At 38.7% G+C, this 22,529-nt stretch overlaps 1 protein-coding gene across 1 annotated transcript in view; it reads right to left on the reverse strand.

The window, feature by feature from the left end:
• Positions 1-22,194, reverse strand: part of LOC139936687 (coronin-7-like) — a 39,613-nt gene extending 17,419 nt beyond the window's left edge. The window contains exons 1-14 of the mRNA XM_071931556.1: positions 22,100-22,194; positions 17,649-17,734; positions 17,275-17,371; positions 15,969-16,120; positions 14,985-15,171; positions 13,704-13,828; positions 12,391-12,477; positions 10,834-10,916; positions 9,440-9,552; positions 8,090-8,235; positions 6,568-6,663; positions 4,747-4,908; positions 3,357-3,470; positions 1,409-1,624 (exon numbers count right to left, since the gene is read on the reverse strand). Coding sequence (XP_071787657.1) covers positions 1,409-1,624; positions 3,357-3,470; positions 4,747-4,908; positions 6,568-6,663; positions 8,090-8,235; positions 9,440-9,552; positions 10,834-10,916; positions 12,391-12,477; positions 13,704-13,828; positions 14,985-15,171; positions 15,969-16,120; positions 17,275-17,371; positions 17,649-17,708 — 1,638 coding nt within the window. The 5' untranslated portion in view covers positions 17,709-17,734; positions 22,100-22,194. The remainder of the gene's footprint in view (positions 1-1,408; positions 1,625-3,356; positions 3,471-4,746; positions 4,909-6,567; positions 6,664-8,089; positions 8,236-9,439; positions 9,553-10,833; positions 10,917-12,390; positions 12,478-13,703; positions 13,829-14,984; positions 15,172-15,968; positions 16,121-17,274; positions 17,372-17,648; positions 17,735-22,099) is intronic.
• Between the last annotated feature and the right edge of the window lie 335 nt (positions 22,195-22,529).

The following is a 22,529-nucleotide window of genomic DNA, read 5'->3' on the forward strand; positions in this document are numbered from 1 at the left end:
TTTTACTCATTTCCCAAAAACTACAGCACCTCAGCACATAATATTTTCAGGGAAGCTTTCTACTATCATTATCTTCAAACGGTGTAAGTTTAGTGAAAATCTGTAGACATTGTGTTTTTTGTCCTACAAAAGTTCAATAGACCCTTTAATCAATTGAGTTTGCGGTAACACCATGTGTGTATCTACTTGCTAGGTAGATTTTGTTCTTTTAAGAACTGTCTTTCTTTATATTATACTACTGCGGAGTAGTTTTTTGTAATTATGGAGACTTCTCAGTTCTAGAAAGAGCTGTCCTGCTTTTTAAATACTACCCGGGCGGAAGGTAGAAAACGGCCTGGACTACTAATATGTACTTTAGTTGTTTCAGTGGATCATTAATATTTTCACTACTGCGGTATGAGTTTTTAATTGGTATCAACGTTTCAACTAGCTTGCTCTAGTTGGATTAAAGACACTGGACACTATTGGTAATTGTCAAAGACCAGTCTGCTCACTTGGTGTATCTCAACATATGCATACAAAAACAAATCTGTGAAAATTTGAGCTCAATCGGTCGTCGAAGTTGCGAGATAATAATGAAAGAAAAAAACACCCTTGTCACACGAAGTTGTGTGCTTTCAGATGATTGATTTTGAAACCTCAAATTCTAAATCTGAGGTCTCAAAATCAAATTCGTGGAAAAATACTTCTTTCTCGAAAACTAGGTTACTTCAGAGGGAGCCGTTTCTCACAATGTTTATACTATCAACAGCTCCCCATTACCCATTACCAAGTAAGGTTTGATGCTATAACTACCAATAGTGTCCACTGCCTTTAACAAGTTTTATTTGAATATTGTCTGGTACAATGACTCGCATAGTCACAATGTACCGCTTACATTTGAATTCCTCAGACTATAGAGACAGTTGCTATGTCAAAGGGTTCGGGCAAGATTTGGAATAGCAACCTCCAGATGAGCAAACCGTACCATTGTGCCGTACACGTCCATTCAGAATTTAGTATGGGTGTTCGCCGTCTCTTACGTAACTACCCCAAAGCTTGCCCCTAATCAAAGAAACTGTCACGTTAGTCTAAGGAATTAGAATTTGAGTGGTTACTTGTAATCAATTTCAAACTTAGCGCCAAGCTTAGCGCCAAAATCTGCGCTAGAAGACTGAGGTTTGCAGGGCACTGCTATCGCCACCCTGAGCTTCCAGCCAGCAAGCTTGTGCTCTGGGAGTCCAAGCAAGGTCAAGCCCAAAGAGGTCGAGGCCATCTGACCTATGTAGATCTGCTGAAAAAAGGACACTGGATTTGTGACAGCTGGGGAAGTATCCACATGCATGGAAGACAGGAAGACCTGGAGAAACCTCAGCCTTAATATCATCGACCGAGGACACCACTCGAAATAAAAGAATTTCAAACTTACATCTAGAAACGCAATAAGGCCTCCAGCTCCACCAAGCGGAATGGCTCCCCACTTGGAATTCACATGGAAGACATCACATTCTCCAAACACATTATTACTCAGGTTATGTAGGTTAATCATATGGGTACTTCTTGGCATCAAGCAGCTGTTCATGTGACGATACTTAGATGTGGATGGAGCTACAAACGGCTTGACTTTATATTCTTTCATCTTCTCCTAGAAACATATCAAGAAACTAATCAGTTTAATTCATTAATACATGTATGTAAATTGACACTATTGGTAATTACTCAAAATAATTGTTAGCATACAAACTTATAGTGTAATTATTTGATAGTGTAATTATTGTGAGAAACAGCTCCCTCTGAAGTAACATAGTTTTTGAGAAAGGTAAGTTCTCATTCAAATTATAAAAGATTTCAGACCTGAAGCCTTTATTAGGCATCTGAAAGCACACATATTTGTGCAACAAGGGTGTTTTTTCTTTCACTATTCTTTTGCATCTTCGATGACCAATTGAGTAAAAATGTTTTGTTATGCATTTGTTGAGATACACCAACTGACCAAGTGAGAATATTGGTCTTTGACAATTACCGAAGGTGTCCAGTGCATTTAAACAACTATGTCTAAAAAAATTAAAACATGGGACTGAAAAATTCTGAAATGTGTCAGTATTAAAGGCAGTGGACACTACTCCAAATAATTATTATCATAAAACTTTTCTTGGCGACGAGTAATGGGGAGAGGTTGATAGCATAAAACATTGTGAGAAACGGTTCCCTCTGAAGTGACGTAGTTTTTTTGAGAAAGAAGTAATTTTCCATGAATTTGGTTTCAAGACCTCAATTTTAGAATTTGAGGTCTCGAAATCAAGCATCAGAAAGCACACAACTTCGTGACACAAGGTTTTCACAGATTTGTTATTTTATGCATATGTTGAGATACACCAACTGTGAAGACTAGTCTTTGACAATTACCAATAGTGTCCACTGTCTTTAAAACAATTCAAAAGCATTCATAATTAAGGTGTACTCATCATGATGTGTTTATACAAAGGAGAAAGTTGATTGAGAGAATTTATGATTTAGAAGTTGCTTAGCAGCTAAAATGTAAAGCAAGCTTCAGCTTTTTTGACGAAATGTTCAAACCTTCATCCGATTTAAAATGTATTTACCAACATAACAAAGACAGTCATGGCACTATACCAAATTGGCTGGGACTACTACTTTAGCGTGTAGGAGCAGTATTAACTGCACTACCGCGGAGTCAGTTCTTAACTAACTTGCTCCAGTCATCGTCAGGAGACTATAAAGAGATAAGGAAGAAGTTAAATCTCCTGAACAATCCGATATCTGCGGTAGTAGAATATATAGTAGAATATAGCAAGACAGTTCTCCAAAGAACAAACTCTATCTGGCAAGTGTAGATACACACATGGTGTTACCACAAACCAAATATTATAAGTTATCACACAAGCGCGAGTGGAATACGGAAAAATATAGCGCTTCTGCGTCCCATATCCAACGAGGCCGAAGGCCGAGTTGGATATGGGACGCAGACGCACTATATTTTCCGTATTTCTATGAGCGCGCGTGTGATAACGTATTTATCTTCAAGCAAACTTGGCGCGTGACATAGAACACACAAGACGCATGGTAGTGGTATTAGCCGTGCAATATAGATTTTTATCACCACTCCATTCTGCGAATCTGATTGGAGGATTAGCGCGTACTTGAAGATAAATATTGTTGTTACAACTAAAGGGACTCAACTTGCCTCCAACCCCATTCATGTATTTCCACTTCACTGCTTATGTTTCACTTAGTTACCTGTTCATGTTTGTTGTGTTGTCATTTAGCCTTTGAGAAAGACTCTGCTAGGGTCGAAACGTCAGGCCATTAACTATTTTTTGCTTTTGTTGTTATAACTATTAAGATTTAAGACTTACATCGGACTTAGCATCACCAGACTCCGTTTTTGTTGATTTGGGGGTTTCAAGTGAAGATGTTTTCAGCTTGTTGGCTGCCTCGATCACATCATCGGACTGTTGGGGTGAGGAAGGCTATATCAAGAAATACAAACAGAAAATGCAAACCGAAACCCAATTAATAATTGTGTCACTTACATTGTTATAATATTGTATAAATTTTAGTTTTGTGTTAGCACGGTATACATGTACTCAGTACTTTTCTAGAGTCCTGTGAAAAAAAAGAAAAATAATAATAATTATACTCTTTATCCCCGATGAACATTTCACATCCCTTTGGGCGATCTCTGTGGTCTAGTTGGTAAGACACTGCTCTAGAATTGCAAAGGTCGTGGGTTCGAGTCCCAGCCGAGTAATATGCCTGTGAAAGTACAGAGTATACAGTGCTAACACACATCAGTGTCGGGTAAAGTCAATATTAATATAATATTCTTTATCCCACTGCAAATTTAAAGACACTGGACACTTTTGGTAATTTTCAAAGACCCGTCTTCTCACTTGGTGTATCTCAACATACGCATAAAATGACAAACCTGGGATAATTTTAACTCAATTGGTTGTCGAAGTTGCGATAGAACAATGGAGGAAAAACACCCTTGTAGCACAAAGTTGTGTGCTTTCAGATGCTTGATTTAGAGACCTCAGCTGAGGTCTCAAAATCAATTCAAACATTTGAGTGAGAAATTACTTCTTTTTCAAAAACTATGTTACTTCAAAAGGAGCCCTTTCTCACAATGTTTTATCTACCACCAGCTCTCCATTGCTTGTTACCAAGTAAGGTTTTATGCTAACAATTATTTTGAGTAATTACCAATTGTGTCCAGTGCCTTTAACATCTACACTTATAAGAGTAACTACCAACTGAGCTTTTTATCTAGCCCTATATTGGCGGTGTCCCTATTTTGTCAATATCTTTGTAACTATAAACATAAATATGAATAGAAGACTTGCGGGTACAACCATGTGTAAAATCTCTTTTGAGGGAGTGTTGGCTCTGAAAAGAGCCAGGGTCTCGACGTTTCAAACAGTATACTCTGCTCGTCTATGCTTATATATGGTGCGTTCGATAAGCTTCCCTGGGTCAATCACGCAGTGCTCACTCAGGGAAGCCCCTGACAAGAGCTATTATAACGATCACATTTGCCCTCTCGTGGTGACGTCATGCACCTCGAGTCACCCCCAAGTGACCTGTTACACAAGCAGGGCACTTGGGGCTAACCCAGTTGAGCCCCTGGAATGACGTCAAAGCTATTCGAACATACCGGGGGGCAGACCGGGGTCAACCCAGGGAAGCTAGACGAACGCACCCATAGTAAACGAAGTGAAAAAAAAAAAAAAAAAAAAATCTTACTTTTTCAGATAGTGGTTTGTTTTTCTCAGTAGAAGCTACTAATGGTTCCTTAGAAGACACATCTCTTGTCTTGTCCCCTGAAGAGGAAATGGACACTGAAGAAGGACTGGGTTTCTTTGGGATCACTTTCCTCTTAGCAGGATCTAAACTAATCCTCAGTACCTGTATAAAAAATATATAAAAAGTAGAGGCAGAATCTTAAGTACCGTATTGTCTGAAGCTTTGGATAATAATAAAGGCCCGAGCCGAAGGCTCGGGTCTTTATCGCATGGCCACAACCCTGCAAGGTTTTAAACGGCCGTTTAAGAATGAGTGACGACTCTTTTATTCCTATTCATAAATGCCTTTTTGGTTAAAAGGCGTATTAAAGTATGAAACTCTGTAAAACTTATCCACTTTCAGACGTCCTTCAGCTCTGTACGTGTGTTGCATTTTTATAACTGAGACTGTTTTCGGATATGCATTCGTGCGTATAGTAGTATGCATCTAAACATATCCGAAAACAACCGGTTATAAACAGCTCCAGCTGGTCATTATCAACCGTTTTAAACACGCACACGTGACGCGCTTTCCACCAATAGGAATAGCGAAACTTAAATAGTAAACTTGCAGGTACAACCATGTGTAAATCTCTTTTGAAGGAGTGTTTGCTCTGAAAAGAACAAATGCGGTCTTAACATTTGTTCTTTTCAGAATCTGCTTAGAAAGTGGAGTTTATAAAGAAGCAACCATGTGGCTGTTAAATCACTGGTGCTGGCAGCGGTGATCATTGTTTATTTGAAGCTGGGACGTTTTAACTCCTTCTGTGGCCCTTTCTCTATGCTATGCCCAACTCTGTTAAGGAGAATGGACGAGAAAGTGTAGATTCGTGGATAGAATGTACGAGCCGAAGGCGAGTACATTGTAATCACGAATCAACACTTTAGACTTAAACTATTTCCCCATTGGTTATGTAACAGTTCAATTAATTGGATTCCTCAATAGTAACATGACTATAGCTAGTCTATCAAATTAGAATACATTGTCAAACGACAATTGGTCACATTTTATAATATCTTTACAAAATATATAGGCATACTTTAGTGCTTGCAACATTCTCGAGTACAACGTCAGTTTGCTCAGCTAACAATAAATTGTGTTACTTAAGTAATTTTTTCTAAACTTGAAAATATTTTTGTAAATTGAAAGAAAACAAATTTATCTATGTTTTGTAGCACTTCATGCTATCTTTCAGTTTGGAAAGACAGTAATTTTCAAGTTGAACTATTTACTAAAGCTTGTAATGAATCTACACTCAACTGTAGATTATTTTACGAAATCTACAGTTAAAGGGTATATGTACTTTTTCCTAACAAAAAACACAATGTCCACAGATTTACATTAAACTTACACAGTTTGAAGATTATGATAGTAGAAAGTTTTCCTTGAAATTTTACTTACTGAGGTGCTGTAGTTTTTGAGAAATGAGTAAAAGTAATAATTTTCGTCTCAGTTTTAGCATTTAAAAACGTATTAAGCAGTTATGTTATGGTTTTGGTATAATATCATAACTGGTTAAGGGGATTTTACATGCTCAAATAATTTTGGTCTCATGAGTCCAAAATTATTTTGTGACTTGTTTTTTCTCATTTCTCAAAAACTACACAACCTTAGTTAGTAATATTTAAAGGGAAGCTTTCCACTATCACTATCTTCAAACCCTGTATGATGTAAATCTGTGGACATTTTAAAAAAGTACCCGAATCCTTTTTTAAGTGTAGATTCGTAAAAAATAATCAACACTTTCAACAATAGAGTGACGTCCCAGAAATAGTTGACTACCTGTTCATTACCGCCTTGTAACCACTCCTCAGCGGACAATGCAGCTTCTCCTCCGGCAGTATCTGGAAATAACTCTCCATAGAAGTCTCGATGAGACTAGAAAAACACAAAGTCAAGTCAATTCAAGTCAATAATATACAAATCTATAGTAATCAGGGCCCAATTTCATAGAGCTGCTAAGCACAATAATTTGCTTAGCGTAACATTTCTTCCTTGATAAAAACAGGATTACCAACCAAATTTCCATGTGATTTCCAGGATGAGCAAACAACAACTGAATACCAGTAAAAAGCAACATGCAACACATGAAAATTTGGTTGGTAATCCTGTTTTTATCAAGGAAGAAATTTCATGCTAAGCAGATTGTTGTGCTTAGCAGCTCTATGAAATTTGGCCCAGGGCCCAATTTCATAGAGCTTCTAAAGCACTAATAGTAGCTAAGCACATCAAAATTATGCTTACTACATGTAGGATATGGTTACCAGCCAAACTACCATGTCTCATGTATAATTTGTGAATGGTATCCTGCTTTTTTCTGCTTAGAGTAGTCGACTAATTTTAAGCAATATATTCTGCTTAAAGACACTGGACACTATTGGTAATTGTCAAAGACCAGTCTTCTCACTTGGTGTAACTCAACATATGCATAAAAATAACAAACCTGTGAAAATTTGAACTCAATTGGTCGTTGAAGTTGCGAGAGAATAATGGAAGAAAAAACACCCTTGTGTTTAGATGAAATTTTTCTAAAACCAACGACATAGAAACACAAAGACGTACAAACAAGAATATGCTTCCACTGTGTACAGATGTACATGTACATGTATAGCACTCTATGATCATTGACCCCCATTATTGATAATAAACGATGGAAAAGTTCACATGTGTACACTATGCGCTGAACTCTAATGAGCTAGTCACACTGCAGCGATAACGAAAACATTAATGATCACATCGCAAAGAGAACGTATTCTAATGGTTAAATTGCTCTGAGCAGAATACGCTTATTCATCCAATCGAGGGTGTGCATTGTTAATGTGCTCGTTATTGTTTGTTGATATCGCTGCAATGTGACTGGCCCTTAAACGCAGTGGACACTATTGGTAATTACTCAAAATAATTATCATCATAAAACCTTTCTTGATTACGAGTAATGGGGAGAGGTTGATAGTATAAATTTTTGTGAGAAACAGCTCCCTCTGAAGTGACGTAGTTTTCGAGAAAGAAGTAATTTTCCACGAATTTGATTTCGAGACCTGAGGTCTCGAAATCAAGCATCAGAAAGCACACAACTTCGTGTGACAAGGGCTTTTTTCCTTTCATTATTATCTCGCAACTTTTAGGACCAATTGAGCTCAAATTTTCACAGGTTTGTTATTTTATGCATATGTTGAGAAACACCAAGTGAGAAGACTGGTCTTTGACATTCACCAATAGTGTCCACTGTCTTTAAGCCTTGCACGAGTGCACATTTCACCAAAGATGGCGATCGATTAACAAACCATCAATTGTTTATTCTTACCTTTCTAGGCACTTCATAGGATATTGGAACCACAGCGTTCATAGTGAGTTGAAGTAATCGATTAACCTCACATGACATCACATCAACAGCTCGTTTAGGAATCATGGCAATTCCCTTCACCTGCTCGGGAACTTGTTGGGCAATTCCTGTGAACAAAAAATATCAAGGTGTTTGTTAACTCATATATCAATATAAAACACATGGGAAACTGACTTAAATTAGACTTTGAGGTTGAACAAAAAAAACTTGACTAGAGTGGGATTCGAACCAACGACCTCCGGATTAATGTGCCTGCGCTCTACCAACTGAGCTATCTAGCCCTATATTGGCGGTGTCCCTATTTTGTCAATACCTTTGTTTGGGGGTGCCAGTCAGAAGCCACACAACCGTTAACTGCCGTGTAGCCAGGGACCACACCCAATTTACGATACAACCTGGGAAGCGGCATCCAGGGGAACACCTTAAGGGTATGCAACTCCTAGCATGTCACTAGTTGCTTCATGTAATGTGTTACATTCAGACAAAATGACAGACAAAAATGGTATCTCAAACAATTGAAAAGTCATTGCATTCAATACCTACTATCTGACTATCTCATACATTTTCAATGTGCATTATTTTTGTTAATTTTACACCGTTGTGATTAACAATGCAGGGCACAATTTCATGGCTCTGCTTACCGTAAGCACTGAATCGGCGCTTACGGAAGCAGAAAATTCTGTGCTTACGGCAAGCGTGTTTCACGGGTTAGCGGCGAATTTTGGCTTGTGAGCGTGCGTACTCCGCGTTACCAGGCATTCTACGCTTACAAGGCTAGCGCAGAAATTCGGCGCTAGCATGTCAAGCGGGGAATCATGATCGTAAGCGCAGAATTCGGCGGTAAGTAGAGCCATGAAATTGGGCCCAGATGTTTACATGATTTGAGGCATTGCATGGTGAAGTATCAATTTATATTTGGTTTGTGGTATCACCATGTGTACATGTATATCTTCTTGCCAGGTAGAGTTTGTTATTACGAGAAGTGTCTTTCTATATTCTACTACCACGGAGTAGATTTATCAGATTGTTCGGGAGACTTCTCAGTTCTGAAAAGAACTGTCAGTGCTTTTTAACTACTACCTGGGCAGAAGGTATAGCAAATTGGCTGAGACTACATGTACTACTTTAGCTTATACATGTACATGTAGAATCGTTATTAACTGCACTACAGCGTAGTGAGTTCTTAAATTGGTCTCAACGTTTCTACTAACTTGGTCTAGTCATTGTCAGTAGTGCTGATGTGCAGGTGTCAGTTTATGACCAGTGGTATCCCTAAAAAGGAGCATTGCCGAGATAAATAAATGGGCTTACCTTGTGTTATAAACGGCGTCTTTTCCTGGATCTCACAAAACCATATCCTTGTGTCTCCTATCCCGGCCAGGAATAACATCTTGGTATCAGGATCGTACAGTGGTAGCATTATCCTATAATTAAACCATTAGAAAATAGAATTAGCTTTTGGAAACAACTTACCAACCAAAAGACCTACGGTTACTATATATATTTCTCTTTAGACGACAAGGGTCAAAACGTCAGGCAGTTTACTACTTCTTACAATTAAATCTGTAAGGCACTGGACACTATTGGTAATACATGTACTAAAAATAATTGTTAGTATAAAAAATTACTTGGTAACGAGCAATGGAGAGCTGTTTGTAGTATAAAACATGGTGAGAAACAGCTCCCTCTGAAGTAACGCTCCCACTGAAGTAACATAGTTTTTGAGCAAGAAATAATTTCTCACTTTTTAAAGACTTTGGGCCGGAAGCCTTTTATTATGCATCTGAAAGCACACAAATATGTGCAACAAGGGTGTTTTTTCTTTCATTATTCTCTTGCAGTTTCGATGACCAACCAAGTCCCAATTTCCACAGATGTGTTCTTGTATGCATATGTTTGGATATACCAAGTGAGAACACTGTTTTTTGACAATTACCAAAGTTGTCCCGTGCCTTTAAAGACACTGGACACTATTGGTAATTGTCAAAGACTAGTCTTCACAATTGGTGCATCTCAACATATGCATAAAATAACAAACCTGTAAAAATTTGAGCTCAATCGGTCGTCGAAGTTGCGAGTTATTAATGAAAGAAAAAAACGCCCTTGTCGCACCATGGTCACAGAAAAATTGTGTGCTTTCAGATGCTTGATTTCGAGACCTCAAATTCTAAATCTGAGGCCTCAAAATCAAATTCGTAGAAAATTACCTCTTTCTCGAAAACTATGTCACTTCAAAGGGAGCCGTTTCTCACAATGTTATATACTATCAACCTCTCCCCATTACTCGTTACCAAGTAAGGTTTTATGATAATAATTATTTTGAGTAATTACCAATAGTGTCCACTGCCTTTAAGTCTCACCAGGGCCCAATTTCATAGAGCTGCTAAGCACAAAAATTTGCTTAACATGAAATTTCTTCCTTGATAAAAACAAGATTACCAACCAAATTTCCACCTGATTTTCAGGATAAGCAAACAACAGCTGAATACCAGTAACAAGCAATATGCAACATATGGAAATTTGGTTGGTAATCTTGTTTTTATCAAGGAAAAAATTTCATGCTAAGCAAATTTTTGTGCTTAGCAGCTCTATGAAATTGGGCCCAGTACATTTTATTCTACATCAAACTGAACTAAGCACCAGTTGGTCTCAATATGAAAGCATTTTGTGTATGAAACGTGACTCAATGAAATTGAATATATTACCCAGTTGATCTATCAAAGTCTTGGGAAGCAACTGGTTTGACAAACTTGCGTTGATCCCAAACACACACTTCTCTGTCTCTTAACTGTAGGAAACCAAAATAACAAGGGTTAACATGTACATGTTTTATAAAGGGGATAAATGAGTAGTGACTCGTTCTTAAACGTCCGTTTATAACCGGCAGGGTCACGACCCTGCAAGGTTTTAAACGGCCGTTTAAGAACAAGTCGCTACTCTTTTATTCCCATTCATAAATGCCCGTATGTTAACAAGCAAAATAATTTCACAATTATAGACACTGTTTCTTTTGCAAATTTTCAAAGTTTGTAAATTTGTCAACAACTTTTGTAAAAAATGTTTTGTGTGTGTTAGGTTGTGTATATGCAAGTGTACAATATAGACCATTACTAATGGCTATGAATTGCGTTCTGTGTAAGTAAATTTGGCGTTCGTGAGTATTGCGCGCCAAACACGCAAAGCCAGCTGGTCTTAAACAGCTGTAGCTGTGTCTTTATCTGCTGTTTAAACACCCCACCTGAGGCGCTCACCACCAATAGGAATAGCGAAACTGTCTGGGGTATTTATGAATAATGTGTTAGGAGATTTATTCATTTTGAAGTACGCAAGATGATGGCCATTTCAAATTACTATACCTCATACATATTCATGACCGAGAGTCAAACTCTCATTGGTCCATTCAACATATTATGAATCCATTCAATATTTAAACGATTAAATTTGGGATGTGTAGGTGGGTGGGCCAAAGCAATTAAAAAAACCCACATATTTCGCTTTTATAACTTTGTTTGTTTGTATGTTTGTTTGTTTTGTGGTTTGTTTTTGTTTTGTTTGGGGCAACTAAACAACATACAGATTGAGTAATGAACTTGAAGAAAATTGACGGAATTTGTTCTTGTAAACCGGTGGTGATTATTCATGATGTCATCTTGCCTTGAACAATTTTATAAACTAAACAACTGGACTTACTATTTTGTGACTGACGACAGTTTCACACCCTATCCTGGGTGCATCATCAGGCCGACTGATGTTCTAGCGGCAAAAGGTTGGTGACCCGTTTCGGGGTCACTGTGCAAAATGGTGTTTCTGATCAGCAGAGTGTGGGTTCGAATCCCTAGCCGTGACACTTGTGTCCTTAAGCAAGACACTTAACTATTGCTTCGTCGTTCGGATTGGACGTAAAGCCATTGGTCACATGTGATGAGTAACGCAGGTAAAGGAAGTCAGTGCACTTATCGAAGCAAGAAGGGGTTCACCCCGGTGTTCCTGGCTGTGGCTGCTGTATGCGCCGTAGCACCTTGTAAACCCTTGTAAGGTGCTAAATAATTGGGTCTCAGAATTCATCACTGCAATAACCTATCTTTCTGAAAGTTTGTATACCCAGCGCCTTGAGTACCTTCCATTGGTAGATATGTGCGCTATAAGACTTTGATATTATTATATTATTATTAAAATAGTAAGTCCAGTTGTTTAGTTTATACAATTTTTCAATATTATAGTTACCTTGATAACGGAAAATATTCATAAATATATCCTCTTACCTTGTTGAATCCAGAAGTCAGAATAAAGTCAGAGTCTCCAAGCCAACATACTCTGGTTTCTTTGTTACCACCGTGACCATCAGTTTCCTTTAGGACAGTTATATTGAAACACACAATGAAGAAATACCTTCTTAACCTTTTGATGCACAAGGTGGTCGCTAGCGACCACCAAAAACACTTCAAATTGTCACAAATTAAAAACTACAACCCCCATGTTGAGCTTTCGTTTGATGATATGTTCAACAGGCCGTGATATTGAACGTTTTTGAGAAAAGCACAGTTGAATGTTCTTTTTTTCTAAATATCTGTGCACCAGAGGGTTAATATTTCAGTTTTTGTTCTTGGTATTTAGTTCTAAGCTTTGCAATTTACCACGGAACCGTTTATTCACAGTTTTTTTCATGAAGAGGTCCAATATTAGAAGCGTATAGAAGCAAATTTGATGTCACAAGGGTGTTTTCGCAGCAAATGTTTCGCAGGAGTTGATCGCAGCTCCACTGTTGCGAATCATTCATTGCGAATTTGTGGCGTCAGAATTTGTATCGCATTCGCAATAACAGGAAGTATGAACCGGGCTTTAGATAGTTAGTGTTCAAATGATGCACAGTGAAAACACCCCGTTTTTTAAAATTTTGTTATTTTATGCAAGTTTGCCCCAAACAAGGCCTAAAGCCACTCGAGGTAAGCTGGTAAGAGGCTACAAGAAAACAAACTCTAGGGGGAATGTACCTTAGTAAACACAATGATTTTGTACTGTTTCTACTTTTTAATTGTTGATTTACATGGTAATATTTATGATTTGAGGCATTGCATGGTGAGGTATCAGTATATATTTGGTTTGCGGTAACACCATGTGTGTTTCGACTTGCCAAGTAAAGTTTGTTCTTAAAAGAACTGTCTTTCTATATTCTACTATCGCGGAGTAGATTTATCGGATTGTTCGGGAGACTTCTCAGTTCTAAAAAGAACTGTCCTGCTCCTGACGATGACTAGAGCAAGCTAGTCGAAACGTTGAGACCAATTTAAGAACTCACTCCACGCTAGTGCAGTTAATAACGATCCTATAAGCTAAAGAAGTAGTAGTCCCAGCCAATTTCCTACCTTCTGCCCGGGTAGTAGTTAAAAAGATGGACAGTTATTTTCAGAACTGAGAAGTCTCCCGAACATCTGATAAATCTACCCGCGGTAGTAGAATGTAGAAAGACAGTTCTCTAAGAACAATCTCTACCTGGCAAGTAGATACACATATGGTGTAAGCAAAAACCAAATATATATTACACGGTATAGATTCTTTTTATGAAATGATGACTTACAAAGCAAACGCTGTTTGTCCTTGGGTCTAAGATCCTTAATTTCTTATCTTTGGCAGCGGTTGCTAGGGTACCACCATCTTGCCTCCAAGAAACACCTTGAATCTGTTCTGTGTGTACATTCATAGCTGCAAGTAAGAAAAAGATACATGTATACAGTTCAGTTAGTCCTAGGTAAAAGCAATTAAAACAAGAAAAGTCATGTTTGAAAACACAAATACCCTGCAAGCCAATACCTTGGCAGCATTATGCGCCACAGCACCTTGTAAACCATTTCACGGTGCTTTATGTATGTAAAAGGAGTAAGTCTCATAATTCAAACGCAGTCCCACATACCTTGCAGGAAATACTTTATGTTAAAGCGCCTTGAGATTCACAGATATGTGTGGTATAAGAAGCCACTAGTATTATCATTATTAAGTAGGATTTGAAACTTTGCATGGTGGAAATACGATACAGAAAGGTTTGCGGTAACACAATGTAATGACTATCTTTAATGAGTTGGGGTGGAGTTGAAACCAACAGGTTTTTTTTAGAACCACCCCAACTCATTTAGAGATAGTCATTACATTGTGTTACCCCAAACCTTTCCGTATTATCATTAGGCCTATAAAAACCATTGTTGGATTGCCTAATCCCAACCTATCGTTTCTTTTTCTTTTTTTGGGGGGGGGGGGGTTCCCTTTTTTTTCCTTCAGAATTTTGATTTTACGAATGTTTTTTGCTTACAACATGGTAGATACGGATGCCCTTTGTTTAAAATATGACCATTTGTTAAAAATATTTGTTTTGGGCCGACTTCTTACAGTCGACAACAAAATATTATCCGGTGCAACAGTCATAGTTTTCACTGTTCACAAAATGCGCAACGGACTAGGGATAGCATATCAAAGCACACGCCCGTTTATCATACGTCACGATCTCACAAGGAACCAGTCTAACAACCCATTGAACAACAGAGGGTGCTGTTGCCAGTAACCCCCATATATGGTATCGCTCATTTATTGAACGGACGAAAAACATAGTGAATGAAATGACTTGTGGAAATTGTTTTTGAAGGAATTTGCCAAAATAAAGACGCTTGAAGCGAGATGTATAAGATGAAATACCTTGCTTGTTTGACAACTAGATCTTCCATGAAATGTTTATACAGTTTTGGGCATCCTTTGACATCTCCAAAAAAAAAAGAGAAAAAAGAAGAAGAATTGACCGACCGATCCAAGCAAAAAATCGGGTGAAAGGGCAATCCAAAATGTTTTTCTACCCCTCATTGTTTTGCCCTACCTATACACTCCTGTGCTTTGTTAATGTCCCAAATGTGAAGAGTCTTGTCACATGATGAAGCCAGGAGTTGATCTGCCGTTGGGTGGAATAGCACATTCTGCACAGTTTGTTCCTGCTTTGTTAACATGCATCTAGGAGTAGACATACTCTCTGTGAGGCCACCCTCAGGAATATCCCACAATTTGATCTGAAATGAAAAAATAGCTCATACATTAAAGACACTGGACACTATTGGCAATTGTCAAAGATCAGTCTTCTCACTTACTGTATCTCAACATATGCATAAAATAACAAACCTGTGAAAATTTGAGCTCAATTGGTTGTCAAAGTTGCGAGATAATAATGAAAGAAAAAACACCCTTGTCACAAGAAGTTGTGGGCTTTAAGATGCTTGATTTCGAGACCTAAAATTCTAAATCTGAGGTCTCGAAAACGTGGAAAATTACTCCTTTCTCGAAAACTACTCCACTTCAGAGGGAGCCTTTTTTCACAATGTTTTATACTACCAACCTCTACCCATTACTCGTTACCAAGTAAGGTTTTATGCTAACAAATATTTTTAGTAATTACCAATAGTGTCCACTGTCTTTAACACAATTTATATAAAATCACCACATATCCTTGCTATTTAATTGGAGGATTGGCCGTCATGTGATGGCAAATAAACGTACCATTGCAAGCTTCGTCATTCATAGGCATCTGAAAGCAAATGCTTGTTGAAGCTTTGCAAGTTTGGTTTAAAGCTTTACATGGTGTAGAGAAATAAGAAGAAGACCAGCACAGTATACTGTTCACAACGTCGAGACCAAATCGGCTCTTTTCAGAGCCAACACTTACTTAAAAGAGATTTACACATGGTTGTACCCGGAAGTTTTCTATTTATTTATAGTTTCTTCTTACATACATTTTATGGAACAATTATAATCAATATTTTATGACCATAAACCGAGCCATTTGATGGCAAAAGTAGCATCAATATCCTACCGTATTGTCACTTGAGCATGTTGCTAATAAGTTGTCATCAAATGGAGAGAAGTCCATATCCGTCACCAAGGCTGAGTGTGCATGAAGCATTGGTAGAGATGACATACCACGACCGGATTTATCTAATGGTATAACAGCCAGGGTACCGCCACCTACAATGTCAACACCAAATCATATTATACATACTGGGGTCGATTTCAAAAAGTTAGGACTAGCCCTAACTTAGGACTAGTCCTAGGAGATATTAAAAGCGTATGGGTAGTCCTAAGTTAGAAGGAGTAACTCGTCCTAACTCGAGATAAGACTAGTCTTAACTCATTGTGAAATCCACCCCTGGACATCAGTTGTAAACATGTCAGGATACCTGGGGGAAAAGTTGATAATCTTTATTACTATACCTCATACATACATGTATGATCAAGAGTCAAGTTCTTACTGGTCCGTTCGTCATCACGTGCCAGGTGATATTTTTGCTGTTTACCAAGCGCGCACGCGAGTAATCACGCACAATGTAAATGCGCATGACAAGTAGAACAGCACCCGGGTGCTATTCTACTTGTCATGCGCATTACCACTGTGCGACCGATCAACCCGGGCGCTATTCTACTTGTCATGCGCTTTACGATCGTGGTACTGTTTTGTATACACGCATGAACATCGCTCTCTCTTGCGCCATCCAACACATGAACAAATTTATCATGTAAATTCTGTTTCAAAGTCGTCATTTTCCCTTGCTCCAAGTCATGTTCCAGTAACATGTATGAAGTATAGCAAAACAAATATAACATGGTTTATTTTGGGTGACTAGTCGATATGAGCTCCCCTCGGTATTGGAAGTAGGCAAACTTGCTCCCGAGGCTTCGCCTCGGGAACTATCAACGACTAGTCACCCTCAAACCATGTTATATTTGTAAAGTATGCATAGAACATGAGTTTTGTTTAGGTGTACATTACCTTGATTGTTCCCACCGCTGGCAGTTCCAGTGCTTAGTTCGAAACAGCCGTGGTTTCAAGGGAACAGTGAAGAAGTGTTTCTTAATTGGACAACTGTTCGTCTGCTTATTAAACTATGCATACTCCGTCGTTTTAATGTTTGAAGATGACAACAAAACTTTGAGAAGAGGAATAATACTGTTACCAAGGTAACAAAACAATTGTTGCACGATGTGAAGGGGTGCATGAGTTTTGTACACCCAAGGGGGCAAATGGCACCCTCAGCTTCGCCTCTGTTGGATTTTCCCCCTCGGGTGTACAAAACGCCATGGACCCCGTTACAGCGTGCAACAATTGTGTTTAATGATCTCACCTGTGTTATTGGTGTTGAACGCCATGAACTTACAGCTTGCTTTGATGTGGTTCCCACATGATGATGGTGAGCCAATAGGGATATCATTGATCCATTGCTAGAGTCATAGATAGAACAACAATTAGAATCAATGCTTATATTTAAGAGTGTCAAGGCCGAGCGGTAGAACACCGCCACTGAACTCAAGCTCTGGTGACTTATTATTATTGTTATTATTATTTATTCGGCCATTTCACAAAGTACCATGTATTTGAAAACAAAATTTTAGTTATAAGAACAAAATAAAATAATCATGTTGAACAGAACTAATGTAGGCATACAGGCTAAATAGCAACTAGCAAACCAAGTAGTACAGGGTAAATCAAAGGGTTCACCTCTTTCTTGGAGACTTTTGGTACTGCATTTTTGAACTTGGATGCACCGAAACGACTCATTTTGAAGTCCTGGTTGTGTAGCTTTTCTGTAACAAATGTAATATTTAAATGGTTACTTTTTGGTACCTTTAAGTCCAAGATGACAACATCTGTCACTTAGATTTACCATGTGTTGTCTGTACAGACAAGACAAGAAACAAAAAATAAAGGAGGTGACGCTCTACTGTTTTATACAAGAAGATTTTGCTTACGCAACAGAAAGAAACATGAAGCACTTCATTGCTGTAAAAATAATACTAACTTGGCAAAGTTTTAATGGTTCATTTTGATTTCTGGAACGTTCCCAGGCCTGTTACTTCATGGAGGCAACGAAGGTGATTGCCTCCATGCCCCTTGGTCATTGCCTTGGTGCCCTTGAAATGCTACAGTAGAAATTTGCAATTTCATCATAGGGTGCCCTTTACCAAGAAGAAAATGCCTTTGTGCCCTTGCCCTTTCGAAAGCGAAGCATACCGCCCTGCGTTCCCCTTGTTGATTGCTTGTTGTATGTCTTATTTATTCTACTTAAAGGGATTGTCCCTTTGGATAGTGATTTGGTTCACTTTTGGGCAATCCCTAGGCATTGTTTGCTTTTTAAACTTTTTTTTATGTCTCTCATTGTTTTATGTTTTTAAATCCTTCATTTTCTGTTATTGTTGCTGTGGTATTTTAAAAGCCAGAAAGAATAAATAAAAAAATAAATAAACAGAAAGAGTTAGTTGTGCTACAAACCCCACACAAAAGCTGTGTGAAGATGTAGATGCCAACTTCAGCTTCTTCAAAAATGTAACTCTAAGCTACTGTATATAAAAACATTTTGGTATAAATTCTTTGGCAACCGAATTCCCATTATTTAATACCCTTGACTCTGTCACGTTGAATGCAAAGAAGGAGTCCAACCTGGGCTAATCTATCTACCGGTACATGTATCTTCCAATGAGTACACTCCAGAGGTGTATAGTACTTGGGAGCAAAAGTGCTTAATCACGGGAACAAATCAAACGAAATGTGCTGCAACTAAAATCAAGATGCAAGTAAAAAGATGTCTGTGTGGTAGACTAATGGAGGGTGAGTGGATTCAGGCGGCTCTGGAAGACCTCCAGAGACTGAGCTGAAACCACAGTGGCTGGTAGAGTGTTCCAGATACAGATGACACTTGGGAAGAAACTATGCTGTATGAGAGTATTGTACAATGCTGTTGTGTGAATTGTAGATCTGGTTTGATGAAGATGAGTGTAAGGCCGTGTCCGAAACGGCGACTTCGGCTACAGCTACGGCTAGATCGCGCGCGCCTGCCTATTCTTCAACACTGGTAGACGCGCTGATCTAGACGTAGCTGTAGCCGAAGTCGTCGTTTCGGACACGGCCTTAGTAGGGTGGTGCGGCTGGGATGGCCACAACACCGTGCACAATCCTATACAGCATGATGCTTTGCTTTCGTAAAGAGATTGCCATTTGAGGTTTTGCAACATCTTGGTGACAGTGTTCTTTTGGTTGAAGTCAGCCATCACAAATCTTCCAAATCTTGCAGCATGCCGCTGTACCACCTGGGAAATCAGGTCCTCGGTGTGTGGGTCCTATACCGATGACGAGTACTCAAGGGTAGTCATATCATCATCATCCTTCGGCTGCGGAGCAGGCGACTTCTTGCTTCTTCCAACTACGACGATCTTGGGCAAGTGTGGAGATTTGGCTTGGTTGAAGCATGCCTTCATCATCTCCAAGCAGACGTTGTAGATGTCAGGAATGATGTGCGTTGCCTTCCTGGTCTTCTTTTCCCGAAGGTTGGTGTGTATAAGGCGTAAATCTTGACAAGCTCATCATCTGGCATCCGAAGTACGTGCCCAAGGAACTTGAGCTGACGACTTCTTACACGCTCCACAAGAGGGTTTGAGCTAGTCATGGAGTAGGCCTAGATGGTGGCATTGGTGACATGGTCAGTACGCTTGATGTTGAGCATATTGGGTCGTATGAATAAAAAGTAGTACTTACTTTTACTTGAAAATTTCAAGTATTTACTACCATCCATATGAATAAAAGGAAGTAAAAACTGTTACTTAAAAGTATTTACTAAAACGCTAAAAGTATCTACTTTTACCAGGAAGTAAATTCTTTTAAATTTAGCACTTACTTACTTGCATATGAATAAAACGGAGAATATACTACAAAATGCAAGTAAATACTAGTGATTTTTCAAGGTAGCTCCAGAGCTACCTTTGGGCACAGAAGTAAAAGGCTCGTCCGAAGAAATGACAGTGTTTATGAATGTTCCTCACAGGATAAATTGTCACGAACAACATTCTATTGAAATGCATTTAATTGTTTAAAAAATTACTTCTTCTGATTTTATGAACAATAAGCCTTAATGATCGAGGCATTCATTTCTGAGTTGAAAAAATTCTTTATATCTTTTTAAAAAGCTTACTGTAATGATACAATTAGGTTTTTTACAAACGGTTTTATTTTATCCTCGGCATATACAAACAAGTTTGATTTAAAGCAGTTTGAGTTTGTGTGTATTGTTTCTTTTGTGAAACAATGTGTATGTGTCTATTTAATATTTCAGTGATGTCTTTCCTTTGGACTAAACAATTTATCCTGTGAGGAACATTCATAAACACTGTCATTTCTTCGGACGAGCCTTTTACTTCTGTGCCCAAGGTAGCTCTGGAGCTACCTTGAAAAATCACTAGTATTTACTTGCATTTTGTAGTATATTCTCCGTTTTATTCATATGCAAGTAAGTAAGTGCTAAAATTAAAAGAATTTTTTTTTTGGTAAAAGTAGATACTTTTAGCATTTTAGTAAATACTTTTAAGTAACAGTTTTTACTTCCTTTTATTCATATGGATGGTAGTAAATACTTGAAATTTTCAAGTAAAAGTAAGTACTACTTTTTATTCATACGACCCAATATGTTTCGAGGGTAGTAACAACACTGGACTCCCTGAATAACTGAAGAAGTGGAGGGGGAGAGGGTACTTCTAGAAATTATGAGGCTCCCGCTCACGAGGGAACTTTTCTAGGTATAAGTAAGGAGAGGGGATGTCAGACAACTCGTCCGTCGGACAGCTCAACCATTCGGACAACTCAACGGTTGAGACAGCTCGACCGTTCGGACAACTCGGTTGAGACAGCTCAACCGTTCGGACAACTCGACGGTTGAGACAGCTTGACTTTTCGGACAACTCGACGGTTCAGACAAGTAGACTTGAAGACAACTCGACGGATGGCCAAGACAAGTCGACGGTTGAATGGTCGACTTCCTTTACTGACATGTTTACACGAATTTCCTGTATCAGCCTAAATCCTGCATTTCTAAAAAAAAAATTAATCATTGGGTAACCCCCTCCATCTCAAGGAGGTGCGATTTCGGTTAAACAAAATTATTATAAAAAAATATTTTATTCGATTGTAATCGCTGTAAACGTATCATCGTAGTCACATGTACAATTTATTTTTTATTTACTTTATACTTTATTAGCAACAATAAAAACACATGGTCAACAGTAAAAATAAATCTAGGTATAAATTAACGCCCCAACCTCATTCGCCCCAGATATTCGTGCAAACTACCAATATTTTGCTTGTGTCAGGTCGGCCCAACCACGGGGGACGCCCTGCGCCAAGTCATTAGGATAACTTTCCGTATGGCGCCACCACCTTTTCACTCATTTTTACAAAAAGGGATAGCTCATTGAGGTAAATAAGATACTATATTATTTCATATCGAATGAAAAAGTGGTGGCGCCGTACGGAAACTTTTCCAGTCATTACAGTACAGTTGCCCCCCCCCCTCCCTCCTCCTCCCCGACCGGCCCTGTGCGCGACCCGACTGTCACCAGTCACGGTCATCCATTGACTTGTCTTTGTCCTAAGTCAAGTTGTCCCACGGTTTAAAAAACTGTCCGTTGAGTTGTCTGAACGGTCACATTGTCTCACGGGTGAGTGGTCCGAATGGTCGAGTTGTCTGAACAGAGTTCTCCAGTCCTTTGCCTTGCTTGGCCATGCTGTCATTGGCACGTCCGTGGTGTGTGATTTTGTGAACATTGCAACAACGTTCATCGTGTTTTACTAGACAATTGCATACTTCTATTCTAATAACAAACCAAGGAATGTAATTAGGCCATCTGCTGATACATTACATTAGTTTATTTATTTAATTTGTTCGTTTCAAAGAAAAGGCAGTGGGTGCAAGTTGGTCATGCCATGGAGGTCATGCCAGCCATACACGGCCGTCATGTTGACATGTTTGACATGTTTGATGTTTCCGATCTGAGCTGAGTCTAATTTTGCATGGGATTGCGTATCATTGCAAGCAATTAACTTTATCTCAAGTGTAATATAAACTATAAGTGATGTTTTATTATTCTATTGACAAACTTCAAGATGACCAGGATTATTAAACTCACCTATATCAATTAGCCTTCAGTTTTTCAGCAACAGTCCAAAACCGCGGAAGTACACAAAACTACACTTCCCACTTTTCTGGGCTCTACCCACTAGACTTGACACAAGTCGCCCCGCACCACCACACGCGCAAGGCCTTACCACCAGCATGCAGAGCTCATTTTTGTAGTTTTTATAAAGCGACAAAACATTTTGTATTCTCTAGTTTTATTGTATATACACTTTTTGTTTTGGACAGATTTATTTGTTCCCCGGTTTGACTCAGTTTTTGCGCTTTACGGACGCCGGTGTGGTGGCTGGAGATTTTTGTCCCTCCAGAGATTCTGTCCTCCCTTTTTGACTCATTTGACTCGACCGTAAATAGTGTAGGGCGCCCTCTTTTGCTTTAAAACTTCTCCCGAGTGAAAATAAAACGTAAACATGATAAACATG

Source organism: Asterias amurensis, chromosome 4, assembly GCF_032118995.1.
Source record: "Asterias amurensis chromosome 4, ASM3211899v1".
In the NCBI taxonomy this organism is placed as follows: domain Eukaryota; kingdom Metazoa; phylum Echinodermata; class Asteroidea; order Forcipulatida; family Asteriidae; genus Asterias; species Asterias amurensis.